A 25,497-nucleotide genomic window follows, 5' to 3' on the forward strand; every position below is an offset into this window, starting at 1 on the left:
GGAAGGCTCATTCTTGCTGATTATGCCCTGTTTGCACTGAGTAAGGCTGCTCTGGGGGTGGCCAAGGCTGTGTAATTTATAAGCACTGATTTCCTTCATAAACATTCCCTAAATGATTATTTCTCCATGATGCAGCACCCCACAGTCTCATTTATTTGGGGATATGAGAAGCCATCTCATAAATTTTCCCAGCTTGTCATACCTGAAAATACAGCAAGCAGTGGCACCTTTTGATAAGTCTTCCTTGTGTAACAGTTAAAGGCCTTCTTGACAGTTTATTGCACAGGATTCCAGGGTTTGGGAGAAATAGGACATTGGGTAGGAAGGAAAGAGGGTTGATTTCTAACAATGCTAATTTTCAGTTCTTTAAACAGCTTGCATTGGGCATTAAAAATTCTCAAGGGTATTTTCAGCGCTGAAAGAACAAAGAGAAACTTTGAAGAGGGGGAAATTACTATCAGCTGATGAAGAAGGCTTGAAAAGTTTATGTTCCTATCCTCAAGATCCATTTTACTACCCTAAAAATCTATGTTCGTGCACTAAAAGTGTATGTTCCTCTATGTGCTGTGCTACACTCGTCATTTGTGAGGAAGAAAAGCTGAGTAATTGTCCTCACAGCCACGTGAAGATGTTTTTTAGGCCTCAAGGGTGTTTGTGTTACACCGTCATGTAGGGTATGGACAGGGGACACATAGAATAGATTTGAGTTCATTGTCAGTGTAGGCAACAAATAGGTAAAATTGGGAGAATTGCCCATGGGCAGGAGCAGAGGTATCAGGGCTAGAATGGGTGGAACTCTCTATTAGAGAGTTGTTAAAGAAATAAATGTTGTTAGAGAAATAAATCTGAAAAGTGGGCAAGAGACTTGGAAAATCTGTTCTCTGCAAATTTAAAATGTGAACTTATCAGGAGTTCCTGGTGTGATGTTACTGAACAAGACCACTCCTAACACTGCTGGGTGCCGAGGTGATCATGCCCTGGCATTTTTGGGCTGCCCAGCCCATCTCTGACACTGGCAGTCTGAAGCAGTGGCCATCAAACAGAGCATCATCCACAGTAAAATAATAATTGAAATACACAACTGACTTCCAACATATTCAGGGTAAAGGCTCTTCATGGCTTGTGGAAGATAAAGGCTCTGACAGGGACCTGCAGCTTCTGAGAACTGACTTTGTTCTACAACTTCCCTGGCTTGGACTGCAGATATTGCACCTGAATTTGATAAGGGACCTCTGTGGCCAAATGTAATAAAAGCATGAGGTTGTGCTGGGAGAGTGTCAGCTCTTAGTATTTCCATATTACCATAATTATGGTAATATAGCCATATTACTGCAGAGAGGAGGGAGCTAATGGCATTCCTTCCCTTTGGTGGTGAAATCATCACCAGGCAGGGATGGGCTGGCTGGGATAGAACCACTTCCATGGCTAGTGATTCCCAAAATGCCTCTTCCTGCAACTTGTATATTCTGGACTGACAGAAGTGGTGTGGAAGCGCAGTAACAGTAGCACGTGGTGTGGTGTCCATGAGAATAATCACCGTTAAATTACCACTCAAATTTAAAAATTGAGACCAAGTTTTTGGGTCTGTGGGGAAGGGGGTGATATCCCTGGCAGTGTTGATCGGGTTTCAGGTGCTGAATGCTAAAATCCAGCCAGTGAATAATGATCTGCAATATTGGATGTCGCAGATGAGTCTCATTCACTCTGTCACACACGGACCCCTCGGACACACGGACACGTTCAGGCTGTTCACCGGCCAGGGAAGGCTTTGACAGCAAACTTTTCATCATGAAATGCTTGTTTTCTGTGGGCCTGTGCAGTGAACAGAGCCCCGCTGTGCCTCGGCTCCGGGCGCACATCCTGCCCCGATCCCAGCTCGCAGCGCTGGGGGCTGCAGGGGGATTCCATGGAACATCTGCCCGGAGCCGGCTGGCAGCGGTGGGAAGGCAGGGTCGGTGGGGACTCGGCTCGCCCTGGACCGTGCTGGCTGTCACACGTGTGCTGGCACTTGCTGTCACTTCTCCGCTCCGCTGCCGGGCTGTGCAGCCGCTCGTGTGCCGCTATGAGCACAATGCCTGCACGCATTCCCTGCCTCCCTGTTTCTCTTGGCTCCCGTTAGACTCCAGGGCTCGTCCCGCGGGACGTTCCCAACGTGAGAGCGAGCGGGAGCGGCAGGAGCAGCAGGGCTCTGTGTGCGGTGCCAGTGGAGCACGCAGCGGGCAGTGTGCCGGGGGCTCGGCCCCGCCGCTCGCCCTTGGGAACCGCGGCTGCGGCGGCTCCGGGCCGGGAGCGCAGCCAGAGACCCCGCCGTGGGCAGCTGCCTGTGATTCCCCCGGCCTGGAGCTCTGCATGCCGGAGCTGATGCTGCCGAGGTTTTCTCGATCGACTGCTGGGAAGCTACAGAGAGACCTGGAGCTGTTAGGCCTTGGCTAGGGAGCCCATCCATGGAAAGAACAGAGCCGTGTAGCCGGGGTAAGTAGTGCACAGCCTCAGCGGCTCTCTGGGCTTGCTCCGAGATCCTTTTTGTTTGCTGCGGTCATCAGGATAAAATAAAACTGGCTGGAAGGGCGCTTGCAGCGTGGCACCAAGTGCTGCTGTGGCAATAAAGAACGATTCAGATTGCAGTTTAAAGAGGGTTCTTTGCAGGATCTTCAGAGGCAGTTCAAAGAGAGGGGAGGTGGTTGTATTTTTGTGCAGACTGTCTTCCATGACAGATTTTAAAGCTCTGGATAATTCAAACTGTGGTTCTCCCAAAGACTGACCTGTGGCCTTTGGGAAGATATTTTAGCAGTGAGGAAGTCTGTCTGAAAGCCACATTAATGAGTTACAGCAAATTGACTAGGAGTGGGGTGGGGAACATCCCAGCAGAGCTTTCCTGCCTCAGGAGAAGGGAATGGCTTTTGAGATAAACGTTTTTAAACCTTTAGTGCATCTACAGCTAAGCAGAGAAATGAGAGGCCAGTAAAAAGAGTGTCTTGTATTTTCTGGTGCTAAATGTATTCCAAACTATTGCTAATAATTCCTAAGACATACCCTTTATTATGACAGAAGGGTTTGCAAAGGAGATTTTACCATTTATTTCCTCTTCTTTGTTCTTTCATACACCTTTAAAATGAACCTTTTGAATATAAAGGAATGTTGTCAAAGTGAGTGCATATTGACTCTGAACTTTTACCTGGATAATTTTGTAGACCTTTATTCCATGTTTCTGAGGCAGATCTGTGGCTATGTGAAGCAGACTTGAATAAATCTTTCATCAGGTGCAGGGACTTGTAATGCTCACTTGGATGTTGTGCTGACAGGAGCCACAGAGCAATCTGCAGTCGACAGAGAAGTTTTAGGAGGTTACATGCATTTCTTCAGTCTTAGCCAGTAAATTATTAAGCAGACAAAATCAGCATCTGGAATTTCTAGGAATGACTTTGTTCATGTGCCACTTCTGGAGTCATGCCCTGGGAGCTCAGTGCAACTCCAGGCTCTCAATCAGCAGCACGAGGAGGTGCTCGGCATCTCCAGCACTAGTGCTAAACCCTTGTGAGAAATCCCCTGCTCCTTGCCCTGCCAGGGTAAGGCTCTGGAGCTGTCAGGATGTGTCCCAAAGCTCCCTTTGTACTGGCTCAGCTCCTTGGCTTTTTTTGTAGGAGAGTTGGACTTAAACCACTTCCTGTTTCCTGCCAATCTTTGCTTCTTGCTTTTCCTAAGGGCCACTGAGCCTTTCATCCCTAGTACCCAGATTTGCATATGTGAGGAGAGGGAATCTCCTTAGACTTTTCTCCCCTCCATAAAATGGTCAGGCTGAGTGACACCTTTCATTTGGTTGGTGGTGATGCTCATACAACATCTGTGTCACTCAGAACTCCGAGCTTAATGTTTGCAATGAGTTAAAGAAACTGAGGGGGTTTTATGTTTTATTTCTCTGTGTGTGTTTGGCTGAGCAGACCGAACAGAGTAACCAGAATTATTTGGACTAAAAGCTTTCAAATTCCTACACAGTGTGCGTGGCACTGCCTTTCATACACAACATTCAGCCACTCTGAGATTTAAGGTAATTGTTTGGGATCTGTTTGACTTGTGGCTTTTTCCTTACACTGATTCCTTACAGCACACTTTTTTGAATAACCAGGCCTTCCCCTTCCCCTTCCCCTTCCCTTTTTGAAAGTTAGGATTTCATGGGGATCTCAGTGTGCTCTGGAAGTACTTCCAGGTACTTCCCTCCAAGTACTGTGCAGCTCAGTGAGAGCCAAGTCTCAGAAGTTTGAAGCAAAACAAGAAGTTCAAAATTGTCTGCCTGGTTCTGAAATGCTCCAAAAGTTACTTCTTGTAAAGTCACTCAAATACGTCTTCAAACTCCTTTTACATCAAACCTCTGTGCTTGGGGCATGGTTTATGGTACCTGGAGGTGTCTGTGCCAGGAATTGCTGTTGTTTGTTATTAGATTTTGTCAGCAGTGTAGTGTTAACAGGAACCTGTGCCCACCGTCATTTAACTCAGCCTTGCAGTTGCTTTTATTAAGGAAATGTTTCATTTATGCTGTATTTTTTTATGGAAATTGAATTTAGAAGGGATAAATAGTGCACCCCAAGATTTTCACTTGCTTGTGGCTGGACCACAGTTGTTTCCTTTCTTTGGGAAAAGCAGAGCCCCAGAGGATGCTCGAGGTGAGGTTGGCCAGGGATGGAGCTCTGGGAACAAGAGCAGGACATCACACATGCTCCTGGAATGGGCTGTTTTCCCCAAACAATAACATAACCATTCCATCAGCAGCATGCCATAATGGAGGCTCTGTGTGTGCTGAGCCAGATGCATCCAGGCTGGGCTGACCCTACCAGCTCCCCTTGGAGGAGCTCTGGTTTGGGTTCCCACTGGAGGTGTGCTGGCAGGGCTCTGTGCTTTGTGTTTGATCCCATGGTCTTGGTGGCCAGAAGTCATAGATGGGAGCCAGTAACACATTCTGCTCATTTATTTTCTAGTTCTCAGTCCCTGGAGCATGCATCCATGCAGGGGAACACAAGGAGGTCACTGCTGGGCCCTGTGGAGTTGGGAATGGCCTGATAACCTGCCTTGGGACAAGCTTGCAGGAGGAATTTGATTGCCTGAACCGATGCACACTCCCAGCCAAGCTCGGGCACTGACTCCCCAGCTGTGGTCACAGTTACTGAGTGCAGGGACTTTCCAGGCTCTCACTCTTTGTAACTTCCTACCCCTTGTAAGTCTGGTGAGAGAACGGCTTCCTGTGCCCATGGCTGTTGGTTTGAGAGCCTCTGCTTAGTGTTGTGTTCCATGTTGTCTCCTGAAACCCCAGAGACTGGAAGTCATGTCCCTCCAAAGGAGAAGAAAATGAGGTACACATGGAAGCAAAAAAACTTGCAGGAAAGAAATCCAGGAAGCAAATCTGGCAGAACTTCTGTGTTTCTCCCATGTCTTCCCAAATGTCATTCCAAGTGACATAGATTTTATGTGATAAAGAAAAATAAAATCCAGGCTTCACCCAGCTAGGGTGAGAAGCAGTTCTCAGCCCAGTGGCTTCAGTCTATAAAGCTCAACACTGTTTATCTGAGGGCCATGATTTCCGTAGCCTGGAGTCCAAGGGGCGTGGAAGTTTCTCAACATAGAGAGCTTTAGAGACAAAAGACAAACCCAGGAAATTCCAACCAGAAACCCCACAGGTGGCAAATGGAGGCCATGGAGCAGTCCAGGATGTTCCATGCTCTCTGCCAATCCCCAGTGCCTGAGGCCCTGCTCTGCCTGCAGCTGCACGCAGGGGTGTTCCTGCTTTGTTTTTAATAACCTCAGATATTTTAATTCCATGAAAACATTCAGTTTGCAGACACTCAGAACTTGTTTTTGCCTAATGGGGTCTCCAGTGACTGCCTCTAAGAAGTTTTTATAAATATTTCATTGCTTATGAAGATTGACCTTCTTACACATTTAGGGGAAATAAAAGGGTGAGACCACTTGAGAAAACATTTGCAGCTTAACACGGGAAAATCTGAGGAAAGTGTCTCTGATAGAACTCTGAGATATTATGTCTCAACAAGCTTAGGCATCAAATAGACTTGACTTAGGAGTTATACAGACTCCAGCAGTTATACAACAGTGGCCTGCATTGGCAGCTCCACCTGGGATTGAAAGGGGGATCTTTCCAAGTTCTGCCTTTCTGACTGCGCTTAGGTCAAGGTTACTCCCAATTTCCTCTTCAGAGAGGCACTAGCTGGATCCCCTGTGATTTGTGTCTCAGCAGCTCTACAGCAGCAGCATGGGGAGGATCCTGCAGTCCAGAACAGCGCATGAGATTGGAAAGGGTAAAATTCACAGAGTTGCCTTTCCTTTTCTCTTGCTGCATGCAAGAGAAGTTTGCCACTGGGCAAGTGTTTTGCCTGGTTTCATATTTATTCTAGATTTCTTTCTTAGCTGATTAATATCCCTTAACATGCCTTATCTTTTACCCTATGTCTTATGGACCAGAGTGGACCTGTCCTGCCCCAGTCCCTGGAAAACTGAAAACCCAGCAGGTCAGATCTCAGAGCTGCTGTGGTTGCAGTGGAGTCTTCGCTACCACCTCGAAGTGATGCCGTTTCCCATCTCTCTGGGAAGAGCTTAGGGAATGTGTATTTAAAAAGTTGCAGCACTTTGTCCCATGCCAGGAGCTCTGTTTTTCTATGGGAGCCCAGCAATCTCTTCTCAGTGTCCATACATTCCATCTGTGGATGCCACATCCCTGGAAGTGTCCAGTGCCAGGCTGGATAGAACTCTGAGCTATCTGGGATAGTGGAAGGTGTCCCTGCCCATGGCAGGGGGTGGAATGAGATAGGCTTTAAGGTCCCTTCCAACCCACAGCATTCTGGGATTCTATGATTTTAAAGTTATTCTCTGCAGGAGTTTTAATTCTGAAGGATTTCAAGGAGTGTCTCAGCTGTTCTCACCTCTCTCAGAAGGACCGAGATGTGTAGCACTTGTGCGTCACCTCACTGGAAGCTTATATTAAAAACACAGTAACCAAACAGCTGAAAGGAGGCCTGGCCTGTTCTTGTGCTTGTAAGGCACAAATTGAGCCATTGCTCCATCCAATGCCAGTAAAGCACCCCGAGGGTCCTACTGGGGTTGGGATCTGCCCTTTTCTCTAGCTGTTCATATTTATAAACCATGCTAGGATTTATTAGTCTTGAAGGTGAAGCTCAGATGAAGGGATGTTGACTGCTGAATAATCATCATGCCATAGGAAGAAATTGTCTTGTGTGATTTGCAAGCTTAAAATAGTTCTGGAAGTAACTACAGGCAGAACACACATCCTACAATCTTTTATCTTGTATTTACTCAATCTGAGTTTTTGCATGAAGCCCAGCCTCTGAGTACACTTGTGATTGGATGGGAACTTGTGTGTGCTGGGAAGGGTTTACTGTGTCCAGCTTTGGGGCTCCCAATAAAAGAAGGATGTGGAGCTGATGGAGCAAGTCCAGAGGAGCTCCAAGACTGGAGCCCCTCTGCTCTGGAGCCAGGCTGGGAGAGCTGGGGGTGCTCACCTGGAGAGGAGAAGCTCCAGGGAGAGCTCAGAGCCCCTGCCAGGGCCTAAAGGGGCTCCAGGAGAGCTGGAGAGGGACTGGGGACAAGGGATGGAGGGACAGGACACAGGGAATGGCTCCCAGTGCCAAAGGGCAGGGATAGATGGGATCTTGGGAAGGAATTTCTCTCTGTAAGGGTGGTGATGCCTTAAGTTTTAGCTTTCATATTTTCCAGATTCTGTACTGCATTGGTATATAATTCTGAACTTCATAAAAAGTGTCAGCAAGTTCTCCTCACAGCTCAGTCAGACACAACAATCCTTTCTCAGCCTGAGAACCAAGGACACCATTACAGCTTCAGGCCCAAAAAGTACAAACAGCAACGAATTCAGGAAAACAGTCTGGGAGGATGGGACTTCATCACCTGAAGCTGTAATTGGACAATTAACCCAAATATGTAAATGGACCAAAGCTAATAAAAGTGTGGAAACTCCTGACCGGTTGTCCATCCTGGGTGGAGCCATGGCCAGGCTCTAGTACTGCCCAAGGTGCATCCTTTGAAGGCCTTTTAATAAATGCCTACTTTATTCCTTTAACACTGTAGTGTCTACCTCTGTTCCAGGCAGCCTCACAAAGCATCAGTGGGGAGCCCTGGCACAGGGTGCCCAGAGCAGCTGGGGCTGCCCCTGGATCCCTGGAAGTGCCCAAGGCCAGGTTGGACGGGGCTTGGAGCAGCCTGGGACAGGGGAAGGTGTCATGGCAGGGGGTAGAATGGGATGGGCTTTAAGATCCCTTCTAAGCCAAATCATTTTGGGATTTCAAGGTTCAAATTCACATCTCTCCCTTATATCCTCACACTTTCCAGGGATGTTTTCTGTTGTACTGTGTTCAATCCATGGGGAGAAAACAAGGCATCACAGATCCCAGAATATCCTGAGCTCTAAAGGACCCACAAGAATCATTGATCCAGCTCCTTGCCCTGCACAGACCCCTCAACAGTCTCACCCTGGGCATCCCTGGAGCTCTGTCCAAAGGCTCCTGGAGCTCTGGCAGCCTCGGGGCTGTGCCCATTCCTTGGGGAGCCTGGGCAGTGCCAGCACCCTTTGGGAGAAGAACCTTTCCCTGATGTCCAACCTAACTCTGCCCTGGCCCAGCTCCAGCCATTCCCTCATGTGTCACTGGGCACCACAGTCTCTTCTCATCTCTTCATGGAGATGCTTTTACTGCAGAGGTGCCTTGGAGTTTAATTCCAGCATCCAAACCCTTCCACACAATGGTATCTCACAGTCTAGGCACGGGAACCAGAGAAACACAGAATACTTGGGATTGGAAAGGTCCTTAAAGACCAAAATCCGGCCATCCTGGGAGAGCTGTGCTTGGATTTCTGCTCACCCTGGTGCTGATGGTGGCTGAAGGCAAGCCCCTGGTGCTCCATGGATTGTCCAGGGATAATGTCCAACACTCCACGTGGCTCAGATGAGGTGCAGTGAAAGATTTACTCACACCCTGGGGAGCCTGGAGTTGTGACTGTGTAGCATTACAGGAGGTGCATTTTCCTTTTTTCTCTTATCAAGCCCTATTTGAATTTCTGTGTATTTTTTGCTGCCTTTTGAGCACTATGTTGGAGTTGTCAAAGGGGTGATTTAGAATAGCAGGGGGAAAAAGGAGAGTCAGATAGAAAAATACTCTTCAAACAGGGCTTTCTTGTCTTTACTTTGATCATTACTTTAGGATATTTATGCTTGGGTAAAGAAACCACTCCGTGGAAAATGTTCTTTTTCTGCTCTGAAGCCACAGTTGAGGATGAGATGGGAAAGCAGAAGATGGGAAGTGTGTGGGAGGATAATTAGTGCATTTAGCAAGATAAAGCTGGAGTGAGGCAAAATAGGCCATATAAATACATTTATGCTGTCAGAGTAATTAGGTAGAAAATGTTTCCCTGTTTGAGAAGATTTGCCAACCTAAAATTTCAAATATAATAAAATAAAATCTTCACAATCAAAAGGCAGGTCTGGTAGATGCCTCATTACCAAACAAGCTGCTGTGAGTAATGGCCTGGGTAATGAGGATGAAGTGGGGCTTGGATCAGCAGGATAATTCAGGAACTGGTGCAGGAACTGGCTGTTGGTGACTGGAGCTGAGAGATGTGTTCAAAGCTTTTCCTTATAATGAGGCAGCATCTCAGAGTTTAATCAGCTTTTAATTTCTTCAGGATTTGTCCCAAGGATATTTGGGTCTTAGAATAATTGTTTTTTAATCAAATGTAGCCTTGTTTCACAGGGAAATGAGCCTCCTGCTTCTTGCCCTTGGCCACCAGACAGACTTGCACCCACTGCACACATTCCATGGAGGTACTGCTGGTCCTGGGGCTTTACCTTCATTTGATTGCACAAACATCAGAAATTAACAGACATTAAAGTGTGCTATTTTAGGAAGAGAAAAAAAAGTGATTTCTAATACTGTCAGAAAAAAGTTATCGCATGTATCAGTGGTTTGGAGGTGTAATGGGCTTCTGCCATGGCCGAGTGTGAGCAGCAGCAATTCCCATTGCCTGTGTCTGGCTGCCTTCCCCAGCGATTTAACCTGAAATTCCATCCTGGGAAAACGTGGTAAGATCACCAGCTTTCCTTGGAACAATGACACAACCCCTGCCAGGAAAAGCAGCAGCCTTTCCACTGACTTAAAACTCCTGGCTCAAGTCTTGGTCAGCATTCCTGCCATCCCTTGTTGCCTGGAGATTCCTGCAGATGTGAGCTCCTCATCCCACCTGGATCACTGGGTCAGATGCTGCCCAGTGGTAGCAGGGTGCTGGATCAGAGGGAGAGGGTCTTCTAATGAGGCTCAACTTGCTCATACTTTACCTTATAATAACTAAGTTATATTCAGTATATAAATACTGAATTACTGTGTTTTATATTATGGGTGTAATTTATTATATTAATATAATAATATTTATTATACAAGTAATTCCTTCATATTTATGTGCATGTATTTAGATATATAAAACAATATAATTGTATCTTTGAGGTGAATAATACTGTTCTAAATAGCAATAATTAATATTAAATAATCAATATTTTGAAGCACAGAGAAAGAGCTGTAGAGAGCAGCTGTGGTTTTTTGTCCAGGAAGCTGGGAAGAGGGTGCTCAGCCTGGAGAAAAGGAGGTTTGGGGGGATCTTCTGGCTCTGCACACCTCCCTGACAGGAGGGGACTGAATGGATCACATGGACACAGGTCAAGGTGTGGTGAAAGGAAGAGAGAGTTTATTTTTCCTCCCAGGATTTATAGGTTTCTGACCATGGCCAGGGATTGGATGGTCAGGATAACACTTTCCCACTGCACTGGCCATGAGAGATGCCCATCACAAGACGTGTAACAGAAGGAATGTATACCTATCTCTATGTTTACAGTTACTGTCCTGGGAAAGTCTTAGAAAACTATGTTAGCAAGCTCAGAAGCTGAGTTTTCAGGGCGACAGGGGACAGCCATGGAGTGTCAGGCTCTGCTCCCAAGGAACAAGGACAGGAGGAGAGAGAATGGCCTCAAGTTGCTCTAGGGGAGATTTAGATTGGATATTGGGGAAAATTTCTTCCTGGAAAGGGCTGTCCAGCCCTGACACAGCTGCCCAGGGCCAGTGGTGGTGTCCACGTCCCCAAAGAGATTTCAGCTCCATGTGGGTGTGATACTTATGGATGTCAGTGGTCAATGGTGGCCTTGGAAGTGCTGGAAGAACAGTTGGACTCCACGATCTCAGAGGCTTTTCCAACCTCAGCAATTCCGTGATTCTCCATAATTCCTCTGACTGGCCATGAAATGTATGTTTTCCACAAGAAACCCTCAGGTCAAGGCCAAGGACAGGCAGGTTTCTGTCACCACCTGTGAGAGAGAACAGAAACGCCTCTGCCAGCTCAGACTGGTGACAGATATTTGTGATTGTCCCAATATTTTTGTGAAGCAGCTCCTGCTTGCTCCCTGTGGCTTGATCCTGTCTCAGTTCTGCACTAACAGTGTTCCTAAAGCTTCTTGCAGGAGCCAGTCCCTGGTGTGCACACAAAGCATTGCCTGTTGAGGTCTTGGCTTTCTGCTGGCTCCCAACCAGGGCATTGTTATCCAAGGAATTTAGATGAAACCTGGTAGGTGCTGTGTGGGAGACTGAAATTAATTCCCAAGAATTGTAGGAGTCATTTTACAGGGTTTTGCTGCTCTCTGGAGTCTTATTCCCTGGCTGTGTCCCAGGTCAGTGTAGCTGACATGAGATGGGGGTCTCAGTCGGATTAGTTTAATTAAAGTTTGCTAAAAGTTTACACCAATTACCTGCACAGACAGGTTTGGAGTTTGGGAAGGATGATCTGTTCCTTCTAGTTGGAATCAAGATTATTTTTTAGCTTATGGTTCTCATTATTTAATTGTCATCTAATTACTGAATTCCTCCCCCATTATATTCTAACCTTACTCTAATTCTATTGGGAGGGGGAATTTGTTTGGGCTTTTATTTTCTTTTGTATTTTGTTTTTCTTACATATTTTAATTTTATTGTGAGCTCTCTGCCACAGCTCTGTGTTACTCACTTGCTGTGATGTGCATGAGTGAGATCAGTGCATTCATGGCTTTATGAAGCAGAAGTTGAAGTAAGTTCCACAGACAAATCAAATCTACACTTCCCAGGCTTCTCACAAATTACCCTTTCACTGGGAGAGCTGGATGATGGAGTTGACATCACTGAGAAAACAAGGAGATGAAAGTTAAAGCTGGCTGAATGAGCTTCCTTTGACATCTGGAGCTCAGGGGCTTCAGGTCTTACCTGGGCAGGATTTGGCACTTTGTTAATAGCCAACAATCCCCATCCTGTCAACAGATTTATGTAGTGCTTTTCCTGAGATGATTTTTCACAGCTTTTGCCGTTCGTAAGAGGAGCACGCAAGACTCTGCAGTGGTTGGAAGTAAAAAATGATGCACAGATCTCAAGAGTTATCTTTTAATTGTTTTTAATTCTGAATGTCCTGTATCATAACTCAGTTTTGTCACTGTTCTTCCCTACAAGAGGAATGACCAATAAATATTCTTATGCAGAAGACCCCTGTAATAAGTCTCCTTATCACCCAGCTTGCCTCTGTCTCAGACATGAACTAGAAGCATTTTAATGTTTAATCTGCATATGTGATCAGCAAAGTCTTGGCCAGCAAGCGCTGCTCTTTTGGGCAAAAAGAGTCCAGAGCTTGTGGTACAAGTTTGCTGGTAGACAAAAAATTGCTGTGTTGAATTCTTCATCAGTTCTCAGTGGTCATGTGCAGGGTGCAGACTCCCAGACTTGTCCCCAGCTGTGTAAAGAAAATTTGAGCAGTGCCTTGGCATTGTTGCCTAGAGGAGCTGTGGCTGCCCTGTCCCAGGAAGTGTCCAATGCCAGGTTGGAGCAACCTGGGACAGTGGAAGGTGTCCCTGCCCAAGGAACCAGATGAGCTTTAAGGTCCCTTCCAACCCAGACCATTCTGGGATTCTCTAATTTTGTAATGTTCACAAGACTCTGCATTATTCATACACATGAAGTGTGGTATGACTGTTTTCAAGGTTTTCTTTGTGTATCATGAAATACTATCCATGAAGAGTTTAGGATACTCTTAAAGGTCATTTATGAAATTGGTCATATCCACTCATCCTAGCTAAGCATATATATTCCAACAATAAATGAACCTAATGGGATCTAATGCCTTGTAATTGTTCATCAGGCTCAGGAGCCAATTTCAATGTGAAGAAGAAACATTGCAGATTATATATTATAAAGTATATGCTGTTTAACTTTGATCGGTTGCAATAAATACTCTTTAGAGGTTGTTTACCTCAAGAAAACACACTGGCACAGGTACAGGGATATCCACCAGGCCCCGCTGGCTGCTCTGTTCTTTAAGAACACAAAAATCAATGTTCCACTTTGGAGCCAAGCAGATTCTGCCTGTGAGTCATGTTCAGAGTCCAGTAAGGTCAGGAGAGGCCTCTGCTTTGTGCTTGGATTTCAAATCAAGCCTGGGGGCAACTGTGCTTTCCAGGATGTTCTGTTTACATGGAATACAGCAGCAGGAAAGGCTTTTAAACATCAGGACATCCATGATTTCTGGGAGGGCTTTGGTGCATGTCTATTAACAAAGCAAAATACAAACTGAACCACGTGGGGACAAGGAACATGGGCGAATATTCATCTTTGGGGTATTTTGCTGTGAGGACAGTTGGATTGCAGGATAAACCCCACAGATTTTCCTGTGTAAACAGTTTCTGTCTCTATCTCAGTCAGCACGAGGCTGTGTGTGGGAGAGGAGCAGTGTTCAGCTGGGTTTTACAGTTCCCTTCTGAAATGAGACAGGTGCATGGGTGTAGGGCCATCAGTGGGCTGAAATGGCACTTCTCCCCACAGTGAGTTCGTGTGAACAGTGACTGAAGTGGGGCTGTGAGCTCCCAGAACATGACCAGCAGGATGGTCCTTGGGTAGGGAGATTGCTGTACCTCAGTGTCCTGCTCACACCTCCAGCAGATCCACTGCTCCTCCTGAGGGGTCTGTGCAGAGCCCTGGTGTGGCTGCAGCCCAGCCTGGGGTCAGGGTGTGAAAGGGAGGGTGAGGAATTCACACCGTGCCTTTCTCTACCCCACCACATTCTGCTGCAGTCAGGCCCTGAATTCCTTTAAAGGAGCTCTGCAGTTGCCTGATGGTGATTTTGTTATCTGGCTGTTGTTTTTTTGGGGCCCGTGGTGATGAGCTTTGCCACTGCTGGGCTCAGTGATGAAGGGACACCTGAAATTCCTTTGGGTGCTGGGGGGCTCTGTGTGCCCTCAATGAGCACAGGGGGGATTAGAGGATGGAAACATGTCTCCAGGTGTAGGAAACCCACATTGGATTAATAGAATCTCAGAATTGGGTTGGCTTGGAAGAGCCCTTAAAGCCCATCTTGTTCTACCCGCTGCCATGGGCAGAGACACCTCCCGCTTCCCTACAGAGAGAAGGGAGATTCTGGCAGAACAAAGTTAAATAAATTCCAGGTGTCACGGTCATTTGTATGGAAAGAACTTTGCCTTTGTCCTTCTTTCATGAGGTGTCTCACAACCCACTTCTGATTTTCACTTGCTTACATTCATTAAATACAACAACTTGGGATTATTCTTCTCAGCCTTTTTTTTTTTTTTCATTTATTCTTTCATTTGTTTCAGGGCTTTTTTGCTCATGGCTAATTAGGTTTTTTTTTAGCCTTTTAAGTTTTATGTACACATTTCCTTTATTTATTTGCTTTGAAAACAGTCTTAACTTGCTTACAATGATTTTTGATTTCTGTTCTCAGAGAAGATAATTAAACATAAGCCATTTTAGTGGGATAACAGGCCCAGGAGCCAGATGCTCTGCGCTCAGTCCATGTGCAGGAATGTCTCCTCACTGCTCTCACACAAACACATCCTGATGATGCAGTTAATGACTCTAGATGTGATGAATGGTGCCATAAAACTCTCTGCTGGGGTGAATTGCTTGACAACATTGAAATCTGGAGATATGTTTTATTGTCTAATTTACATTATCTGCCTGAATGTATAAAACAAAAAAATAAAATGTGGGAAGGGAGTAGGGAGAAACACTGTTCTATATTCACTATCCATGAATATTTATCAAGATATTTTCAGTGAGCAATTAATTTTGCAGACTTCGGAGCTGGAGGCTTAATTCCTACCTCGAACCGTTTGCCTCCCCATAATTGTTTAATTTGTGAACCGTATTTTTATTGTTAATCTGTCAGGTGAGGTTCCAGAATCCAGTGGCATTCCATGTTCTGTGTGTGCTGAGTGTCTCCTCTGTGGCAGCTCCAGCCAGACGAGCCCTTTCCTGATGCCCTGAGGCTCAGCGTGTCTTGGCGCAGGCTGATGTGGATGTTGTGCTCCGTGTGCCGCTCTGTGCCTGCTCTCGGCCCTCGCTGACCTGTTCTTCTCTCTCCCTGTCCCTCGCTGCAGCTCTCGCTCCCAGAGGAACAGAACGAAGTGACAAGGAATGGCTGTGAGTCCAAGGAACTGGTGTACCTGGTGCAGATCTCCTGTCAGGTAAATGCCCTATTTTCTCCCCCCCAGCCTGCGTTTCGTTCTCTTTCCAACACAGCCCCAGAATGTTGGGATGTGATGCTTCCCTGTGGTGTGTCTGGGATTTTCCACCTCTTCCCTGCTTCGTTTCCCCAGTGATGCTGCCTGTGCTGCTGCCACCAGCACGTTTTAGGAGAGGAGAAGAATTAAGGGGAGAAAAAGGAGAGTGTGAAGCAAATAATCCTAACTGATGCCCAGGGATGAGCCTAGAGACAGGAGTGGGTGTGCCCATGCCAAGGTCACTTTGGGGAGAACATGGACACCTGGACATACCAGTGACCCCAGCAGGGAGAATCCCAGCCAGTGGTGTGTTACCACAGTGTGCTGCTAGGACTCTTGATCTGCTCCCAGACACCTGGCATGGAATTCTCATCTCAGGATGCTTTGGGCAGAGGAATCTGCTGCTCTGTCCCACAAATTCTTCATCTGCTAATCTGTGTGACTTTACAGAATGCTACATAATGGGTTTTAATATGCTCAGTGAGTCACCCTTTGTGGGAGATGCAGGGCACTGGCAGGTTCAGTGCAGAGTTCCTTCCTGTGTTGCGTTGTTTTCCTGGATTTAGGACAGCACCCCCTGAACACCCATTTTATCAATGAGTACACACAGACAGGTGGTGAATCTTGAGCAACCAGCCATCCCACATCCCAAGGAGCAGAGCCCCTTGCCCTGTTCTGCAGATGGAGCCTGGCCAGGCTGAGCTCCAGCAAGGAATTCCTCTCTGTGGGCAGCTTTCACAGGTTCTTGTCCATGTTTATGAATATACTCTCGGGAGAGGGAAGAGAAGCTCCAAGTGGACATATCTCAAATCTGCCAGTGTTTTGGCATTTTTCAGGACTGCTGTAACCCCCTGGCGTCAGTCTGGCACAAAAACGGCGCTTCCCAGCCAAGCAGCCCAGGCTGACAGGCAGCACAGCAAACCCTGAGGGTGGGAACATGTCTGTCCCAGCCATGGGCAGTGCAGTGCCTGGGAAAGGGAGCTTCAGGGGACTGTAGGAAATCGGAATTCAGTGTGTTTTGAGCCCTCACATTAGGGGTACATTTGCAGTGTTTAGCGGAGGGGTGAACCTTGGATTATTCCCTGTCTGTTGCAGGTGAGCCTGGAGAACATAACAGTTTTTCTCTCGCTCCAGAGCAGATAATTTCTGATCCTTGCCCCACATTGCTGACCCTTCCAGAGATTCACAGGGTGGCCTCGAGTATAATTATGTCCTAAACCCTGCAAAGTGTCCCCATGCAGGAAGGAGGCTCAGGAGCAGCAGATAGCTGGGATGAGGCAGGATGGAGGTGAGGCCTGCTTCTGCTCCTCTGGCGCCTTGCTCCCACTCTCCAGTGCTTTGCAGGGATGTGTCTGAGGGTAAAGGCATGTGTGGGGACAATGGGGAGAATGCTGAGACTTGGCAAAGGGAATTGCTCCTTTGCAGCCACTGTGCACCAAGCCCAGCTTCTGAGAAATTCCCTTCCCTTCCCTTCCCTTCCCTTCCCTTCCCTTCCCTTCCCTTCCCTTCCCTTCCCTTCCCTTCCCTTCCCTTCCCTTCCCTTCCCTTCCCTTCCCTTCCCTTCCCTTCCCTTCCCTTCCCTTCCCTTCCCTTCCCTTCCCTTCCCTTCCCTTCCCTTCCCTTCCCTTCCCTTCCCTTCCCTTCCCTTCCATTTCCCTTCCCTTCCCTTCCCTTCCCTTCCCTTCCCTTCCCCTCCCTTCCCTTCCCTTCCCTTCCCTTCCCTTCCCTTCCCTTCCACCTTCCCTTCCCTTCCCTTCCCTTCCCTTCCCTTCCCTTCCCTTCCCTTCCCTTCCCTTCCCTTCCCTTCCCTTCCTTCCCTTCCCTTCCCTTCCATTTCCCTTCCCTTCCCTTCCCTTCCCTTCCCTTCCCTTCCCTTCCCTTCCCTTCCCTTCCCTTCCCTTCCCTTCCCTTCCCTTCCCTTCCCTTCCCTTCCCTTCCCTTCCCTTCCCTTCCCTTCCCTTCCCTTCCCTTCCCTTCCCATCCCATCCCATCCCATCCCATCTCCTCCATCCCATCCCCTCCCATCCCATCCCATCCCATCCCCTCCCATCCCCTCCCCTCCCCCCCCCTCCCCTCCCCTCCCCTCCCCTCCCCTCCCCTTCCCTCCTCTCCTCCCTTCACTGGGAGTTGGTCTCATCCATTAAAGGATGGGCATAGAACCAGCCACCTGTCTCCCTTTCTTCCTTTTTTCTTCCTTTTCTCATTTTACTTTTACTTTCTTTTCTTTCCCTTTCCCACTTTGCCTCTTTTCCTTTTTTCTCTTTCTCTTCCCCTTTCCCCCTTTTCCTCTTTCCCCTTTTCTTCTTTTCCCCTTTCCCTTTTTCCCTTTCCCCTTTTCCCCCTTTCCCTCTTCCCCTTTTCTTCTTTTCCTCTTTCCCCTCTTCTCCTTTTCTCTTTTTATTTTTCCCTTTTTCTTTACTTTTCCTGTATTTTTCCTTCTTTTTTCTCTTTATTTTTTCTTTGTCTTCTGTTTTAAAGTACTCCCCCTGCCTAGTTTGAGCTTCTCCCTTCCCCAAGCCTGTGATCACCCTCTCCCATATTACTCCATGTCCCTGTCTCTCAGATCCATAGAAAGCTGAGAAATTTGTGACATTTGGATCCAATGACCAGGAAGGTATGGGAGGAACTGCACAGCTGAGCATCATTTCTGCCATGGAGATGTTTCACCCCTGACATCCCGTGGCCTCTCCCGGTGTCCAGGGAAGGATTCCATTCCATCACACATTGGACACCAGCAGTGTCTGCGTGGATTTGGCTCCGCAGGAGAATGAAATGGGAGGTGTGAAATAGCTCATGAAATGGTAGTGCAGTGGGGGCAGAGTTTGGCAGGGTGCATCTGGATCAGGCCGAGAATATCAAAGGAGGGAGGAAAAAAGCCTGAAAACTAAATTTGGCTTTCCCCACCCTTTGGATGTGCTTCCAGCACTGGTGATCGGCCACTGCAGCAGCCTGAGCTGTATCCTGGATTGCTCAGATGGACACGGAGAATTCTGTTAGGGAGGCTGCATCCAAATAAATGTGAAAGCTTTAAAATAGCTGTGGTTTGTGGCAGGAGCAGATAGCAAAGAGTGAGGGTGTTGCCATCCTGGCAACTTTGGATTCCAGACTTAGAGAAATCAGTTAAACCCATGGGTTTGGGGTTCAGTGCTGGGCCTTGCCCAGTTTGGGCTGTGCAGGCCCACTCTGTGTGCTGTGGCCCATCAAATGGCATTTACTGTGCTACTTCCCTCTGGAGCAGGCAGCAAAGCAAAGCTTTTGAGCAGCAGGTATTTCAAATATCCAGCTCAGCCTTAGCTGGGTTTGTCAGGACACAGCTACTTACACTGAGGGAATTCTATCCCACTTCTTCCCAGCTGTAAGTATCATTTTAGTGGTGTAAAGAGAATTAGTGCTTGATGCCTATTTTGCAAAACCTTCCCAGATAACGTTAGAAAAAGCATTCTTTGGGAGGTGTATTTGTGCTGCAAGTCAACTTGTGAAATCCAGGCTTTGTGCAAGGTTCAGAGGGGGGTTAAGTCTGCTCAGCTTTTCTTCTACTTCAAAACCTAAAAAAATTAATCCTGTTTATTAGCTCTTAAGAAGAAGTAGGAATATATAGAGTGCTGTTTCAGAAAAGAGGAGAAGCAGGATTCTTCTTTTGGACAAATGAAACTAGGAAATGACAAAGTGGGGGGAATTAAATCCTATTGGGAAGAGCCAATGATAGGAGGTTTTGATTTGGTTTGGGTTTTTTTCAGCAACATAGGTGGATTTTCTTTTTTTTTCCAAGTAAGATTGCACTGAACTTGAATTTCTAGAAGATGGATTTCAGGACTTCTGTGAAAAGAGTGATATTACTAAAATAAAAGGGTCAGGTCCTGGAAGGATGGTGTGAGGACTGTACCTGTGAACCCTCTGAACCTGGAGACAGTAGTTGGTAATCCCTGTGGTTCTTGAAGGAGCACAGGGGGTGGCTGAGACCCCAGAGGAATTAATGCTATACCTGCTGCTGTGAAAGTCCTTGGACAGTATCTACAGTTCTTGGGACTTTCCACCGGGGTAAGCAAAGAATTTACATGGTCTGAGTGTGGAGAACAAATCAGCACAAGTCAGAACCTGCAAAAAGGCTGGAAAGGGCTATCCAGTCAACTTGTTAGGAAGGCTGGAAATGTGCCTTTTGCATGTTTTGGGGTTTGTTCATGTGACACTACAGCAACTCCATGTGTACTTTTTTAGATATTACACCAGAAGAATGTCCAGTCTCAACTTTAGTTCTGAAAAAAGAAAGAAACTTGTAAATGCTGTTTACAGTGTGAAATTTGTGGTGTTTGAACACCTCAAGCATCATTTTTAGTGACATTTTGAGTGTCAGGGAGAGAGCAAGGACTGGGTGTGGAGATGTTCAGATTCTGAGGGAGGCTGTAATCCCAGCCTTTCCCAAGGCTTTGGCTGCTCATGTCCATGCTCATGGTGGACTGTTGGGACAGGAGTGACAGGCACCGCTCACCAGGGGTATCAGACTGCACAAGCACGAGCCAGGGCTGACACAATCTCAGGGATTAATCACAGGCTGACTGCTGTGATGCCAGCCCAGCCACAGCACCTTTCCTGCTCCTGTTTCTGGGGCATAATGCCAACAAAGGAAGCCTTTTTCTGCTCCAGCACTGGTACATTTCTAAAGCTGTTCCCAGAGCAGGAATTCTCGTGGTCCAAGAGGGTTTTCTCCATTTCCCTGCTCCCATTTTCAGGCTGGCAGGAACTGAGCCATTCCTGTGGCACAGGATGCTCAGTGCTGTGCTCTCTTGCTGTTCTTTGTTCCAGCAGGGGCTGTGTTTGCTTTGGCAGGTGGAATCTGGTCCCTGGCGCACCAGAGGAAGACATTGCCCCAAACCTCAGCCACTTGTCCCAGCTCTGCCCTGCAGGATATTTGAGCTGGGCACCTTCTGTTTGAAGAGCAGGATTTGCCAAGCTGTGAAGGCATCCCCGTCCCACATTCCCTGTGCAAAAATGAGTGTTCAAGAGCACAGGAGAAACAGGCTCCAAGGAGGAAGAGCAGGCAGGACTCCCCATCCCGGGTGATTTGTGGGGATGAGAGTGTGGAAGATACTGAACTTCCCACAGGGGAGATGTCTTAGTCATAGGAGCAACATCTCAAGTGTGGTTTGCTGGTTCTGGCTGCCTGGGATAGTCCAGGCTGGAACCACAGATTGCTTGCCAGGAGAATTTTTGAGTCAAACATTCAAAATGTGGTTGGGTTTTTTGTCTTCTGTATTAACTGTTTCTGTTTGAAGCTCAAATACCTGGAGAACAGGAACTAAGTAAGTGCTGCTTTGCTTCTGTGAAAAGCTCTTTAAACACATGACTGAAGGACAGATTGTAACTCACAGATATTCTTCCGTGTGCTTTATATACATATAATAATACAGAGAGGGGAAAGCTTTCACGTCTTTGTTAAAGGGATATGTGGAAGGTCCAGGTGGATCCTACCCAGTGCAAAATCTGTTTTCAGAATGTGTGTTAACTTCCTTCTCCATGTTTATATAGGATTTTCTGCCTTGATTTAGGATTTTACCAAACAAAACAAAAGCAGTTAGTGGGTGCTTTTATTAAACAGTAAATTTTCACATGATGGAGCCTCCTGTCCCTACCTGTGTGTCCTCACCCCTTGGTCAGAGCCAAGGCTGTGTGTGCTCAGGGCTCATAAAAGCTGCTCTGCTTTCACATACATTAAAATTCTGCTCACCATCATGACCTTTCCCCTGCCTTGTTTTCTGTTCATCTTTTCTGCCTCTTGGCACCACTTGCCTGAAGATGACTGGGAAAATGAAATTTCCACTGACAGGTTGTCCATGAGTTCAGTGCCTCATACCTGCAGGCGTTAAGAAATGGAATCATGGACTGTTTGAGTTGGAAAAGAACTTAAAGCACATCCAGTTCCACCCCCTGCCATGGGCTGTGATACCTTCCACTAGACCAGGTTGTTCCATGTCCCATTCTGGGATGGGGCAGCCGCAGCTTCTCTGGGTAACAAATCCTGGATATTTTGTAAATCCACAAAACCATTTAAAAACCTTCCCACAGGCCTTTCTGACACCATCCTTCCAGATGTTTACACATGTTGAACCTCTGTCCTAAGCTTTTCTCGGCCATTGAGGGCTGTTTCACATTAGGCAAAAGAAAGCAGCAGAATTCCTTGTTTCCACCCTGCTAATCCATCACTCCACGTGCTGTGCTCCAGTGGATCTGAGGTCACACACTACGTGCCTCCTGCTCCCAGCAGCAGTAAATAAAAACGAAGTGACAGTGGGAATGAGAATTAGTCAAGAATGCCTGAAGCTGGCAGGCAGCCTGCAGGGTGCTGCTGGGCTGTGCTTAGACCTCAGGAGATCCCAAAGCCAAGGTGGAGGGGCTTTGAAACACCTGGCTCTGTTCCAGGCTTTGGGGAAGTAAACTGCCATCTGTAGGGGTTGAATTACATCTGAACTGCATAATTAACATCTATTACTCTGTAGCTGGCATGATAGCACTGAAAGATAAATTCATTTAGTAATTGGGATAGTAGTTATGAAGGACAAGGGTATGACTGCCTGGTGTTTAGAGTTTTCCTGCAGGGCAGCACTCCCATCCAGCAGGATTAATAATGGGGTGTGTTGGGTCCTGTTTTAAAAGCAGATTCACCATACCCATTGCTCAGCCTGGGGTTTTGCCATGTGATCCTTAATTCTCACATGGAGTCATGGAGTCCTTGAGGTTGGAAAAGCCCTCCCAGACCATTGAGTCCACCCTGTGACTGATCCCCACCTTGTCACCAGCCCAGAGCCCTGAGTGCCATGACCAGACACTTGGACACTCCAGGAACCTCCCTGGGCAACCCCTTCCAATGCCTGACCACTCTTTCCAGGGAAAAATTCCTCCTGGTGTCCAATCTGCACCTCCTCTGGCACTGAGGCCATTTCTTCTTGTCCTGTTTGGACATGTCACCATGGAAGTGCCAGTTTTGAGGCGAAAGGGATTTTTGTCCCACCCAGGAGCAGCACTGCACTGGCCCAGCTGCATCCGTGTGTCCTGGGGCTCTGGGGTTCCCCTTCCCTGCTGATGGGACTGCTCCTTCAGCCCCAGCCAGGGAAGATTCACTGCTCTGTTGTGGAGATCCATCCACTGCTAATGAGACATGAAAAACTACTGTCACCCTTAAACTTCGGTCTTCAATTGCTCCATTCATGGCTCTCTTTGGATTTTCTTTTCTCTAATTATTTAAACATGTATTGTGACAGAAATGGGATCAGCTCTTTCTTTTTTTAGCTCTGGATGCATGAGATGCAAAACCAGGGTTGTAGCTGTGTGTGGATTTTGAATGGAATAATTTATTTACAGAGTGACGTTGCAGAAATAATAGCTGTTGTGGAGCTGTTGGTGCTAAAGCACATTTTTGCAGCAGGTACAAATGTAGGTGCACTTCAGGCTGTCCCCTCAGCATGCCAGGGACAGAGGCTTTCTGTACTCAAACTCCAGTGGATAAATGCTCTGGGGAATTTATTTGAGGGTGGGTTTTGCTGGGGAGAGAGGGTATCTGGAAATAACCTCCTCAAGACAAGAGCCTCCCAATTCATCAGCCCTGCATGAGGCTGCTGAGCTGCTGGGCAGTTCTTGGTCAAAGGGAATGTGAGTGATACATAACTTCAGAGAGTTTTCCCTGATGGGAACCCCCCAGCTGAAGGGAAGGGCCAGTCCCCGCTCTAGGGAAGGATGATGAGTGAGAGGGAAAATCATTTGTCAGGATAAAATGCAGTATCACATCGAAGTGCTGCCTGAAATGGTTTTTTGTGAGCTGCAGAGGCTCTCACAGTTCCATGATAGTTTGTTAATGTCGTGTCCTTTGGACATTTTTGCCTTCAGACAGAAAACAAGTCCAGAATTTGAGATCTCTGCTTGTCCACAGACTGTGCTCTGGGCTCTGGCAGTGAGGGTCACTGCAGAAATCTGTGGGGGCAGGAGGACTGTGATGGATCTTGGCACAGGCTCCTGACCCTCATGTGGTGCTTTGGAGACAAGGCTGGGCCCGGCCACAAATTGAAGGGGACATTTGGATTGTTCTGACAAGACATTGAGTCCTTCCCACAACTGAGCAAGTGCAGATGCTTTGCAGAGGAGCCCTTTGCCTACAATTTACTTGTTCTACAACTTTTCCAAAAGCAGGGCTTGGTTCAAGTCCAGAATAAGAGGAGGATTGTGGTGGATATTCCTTCCTGCCTTGATGTTTGTTCCTTATGGGGAGATTTGCCATGTGCACATTTTCAATACCTGTTTACTTGGGAAGGTGACAGACTGTTGGGACAAATGATCTAAAACGGTTTCATCCTCTTCAAGGCTGCAAAGCTGCTCTAATCACCAGGTGATGTTGGATGTAGGAGGCTGAGGAAGCAGCAGGAGACAGCCCAGGTGAGCAGTTGTGGTGCTCAGCCTCAGGGTGGATGAAGTTCACGACCTTGGAACAGCATCTGCACTTACAAATAACACATTCACTGCACATAAAATGCAGAGCAGGCAGGTTAGGAAAGGATGGTTTCAAAAAGCTCTGTCAAGGCATGGAAACCACATCAAAATAAACAGTGTATGTGTAAAGGCAGAATCATTCACTCATGGAGTCATTTAGGGTGGAAAAGACTTCCAAAATCATGGAGTTTGACCTTTGCCACAACACTGCCAAGCCACCACCAGTCCATGTCCCCAAGTGCCACATCAACACTGGTTTTTTAACTCTTCCAGGGACTGTGACTCCACCCACCACTGCTCTAGGCAGCTTCTGCCAGGGCTTGACAACCTTTTCCATTAAAAAAATCAACTTAATATCCAGCCTATCCCTCCTTAGGGCATCTTGTCCTAAAGGTACTTCAGTGGTAAATCAAAGATGCATCATTTTCACTGTAGCAAATACTGGCACAGACCCAGGTGGCAAAATACATGATCCCAACAGTTTTCCAAAGTTCTCTTCTCCCAGTTCCACTGAGTGCACATGCATTATTAAACTGATACTCAGAAGATAATTTGTAATTGAGCTGTCTGGGTAATAATATGGCTGAGAGTGCCACTGTTGCACCCAGTAAATAGAGGTGCTTTGCCCAACTGCATGTTACATTAAAGATAAGTTTTGTTTAGAGGAGTCAGACACAGAATTCTCAGAGGGAACCTGATTTGAGCTTGTTCTCAGATTGTTGGGGCTTTCCCAGAGTTACAGAGCAGGACTGGGTCCCAAGTTTGTTAAAATGCACAGAGCAGGTGTTGGTTGCTGCTGAGGATATGCCACAGGCTAGAGGATGGAGGCATCAGAAGCAAATACTGACTGTGTATTTTCCAAGACCGTAGAGCAGGTTTGCCACCAAGGGCTCAGGTTTAGACAGATCAGGAAAGACTTTCTGTTTTCCAAATGGTGCATTTTTATCTCATCTGTGGGTTTAAAACTGTGCTTTTATTTCAAATGTTGTGGTTTATGTTTTTAAAAGCTCCCATCAGGGATATTAGATATTGAAGATAGTCTGTCTTAAATATTTCATCTCCTTGGTCTTGGCACTACTTTTCACTCTTTCTTCATAAAACTGATGACTGCAGCTGCCGGAAAAGCAACTGATTTTCCATTTTGGCTCCAGCTTTCTTCCCAAAACCTCCCTGTAGCTGCTTCTGTTTTTTGTACTTTCTAAATAATGTTTCACTCTTCCAACCTCTGTCCTTGAGGCTCGATCAGCTGCATCTCTAACACCCCTGCTTACACATCTTTTCCCTGTAAATATGCATGGTTTTCATCTATAACCTTGCCCAGAGACATTTCTTACCCTGTTAGTGATATTTTCCAAACACTGGTAGTAGTGTTGCTTCATTCTGGGGTGTCAGGATGAATGGGGCTGGAAGGGAGCAGTGTCAGA

At 46.9% G+C, this 25,497-nt stretch overlaps 1 protein-coding gene across 5 annotated transcripts in view; it reads left to right on the forward strand.

The window, feature by feature from the left end:
• The window catches only part of ARHGAP32 (Rho GTPase activating protein 32), a 238,162-nt gene that overhangs the window by 127,818 nt on the left and 84,847 nt on the right, over positions 1-25,497 (forward strand). For all 5 annotated transcript variants that reach the window (XM_088066735.1, XM_088066736.1, XM_088066738.1 and 2 more), the window contains one exon: positions 15,479-15,565. In XM_088066735.1, coding sequence (XP_087922861.1) covers positions 15,479-15,565 — 87 coding nt within the window. The remainder of the gene's footprint in view (positions 1-15,478; positions 15,566-25,497) is intronic.

This window comes from Pseudopodoces humilis, chromosome 25 (genome assembly GCF_049639895.1).
Source record: "Pseudopodoces humilis isolate 2021_Gansu_Grassland_sample_001 chromosome 25, ASM4963989v1, whole genome shotgun sequence".
Classification (NCBI taxonomy): Eukaryota; Metazoa; Chordata; class Aves; order Passeriformes; family Paridae; genus Pseudopodoces; species Pseudopodoces humilis.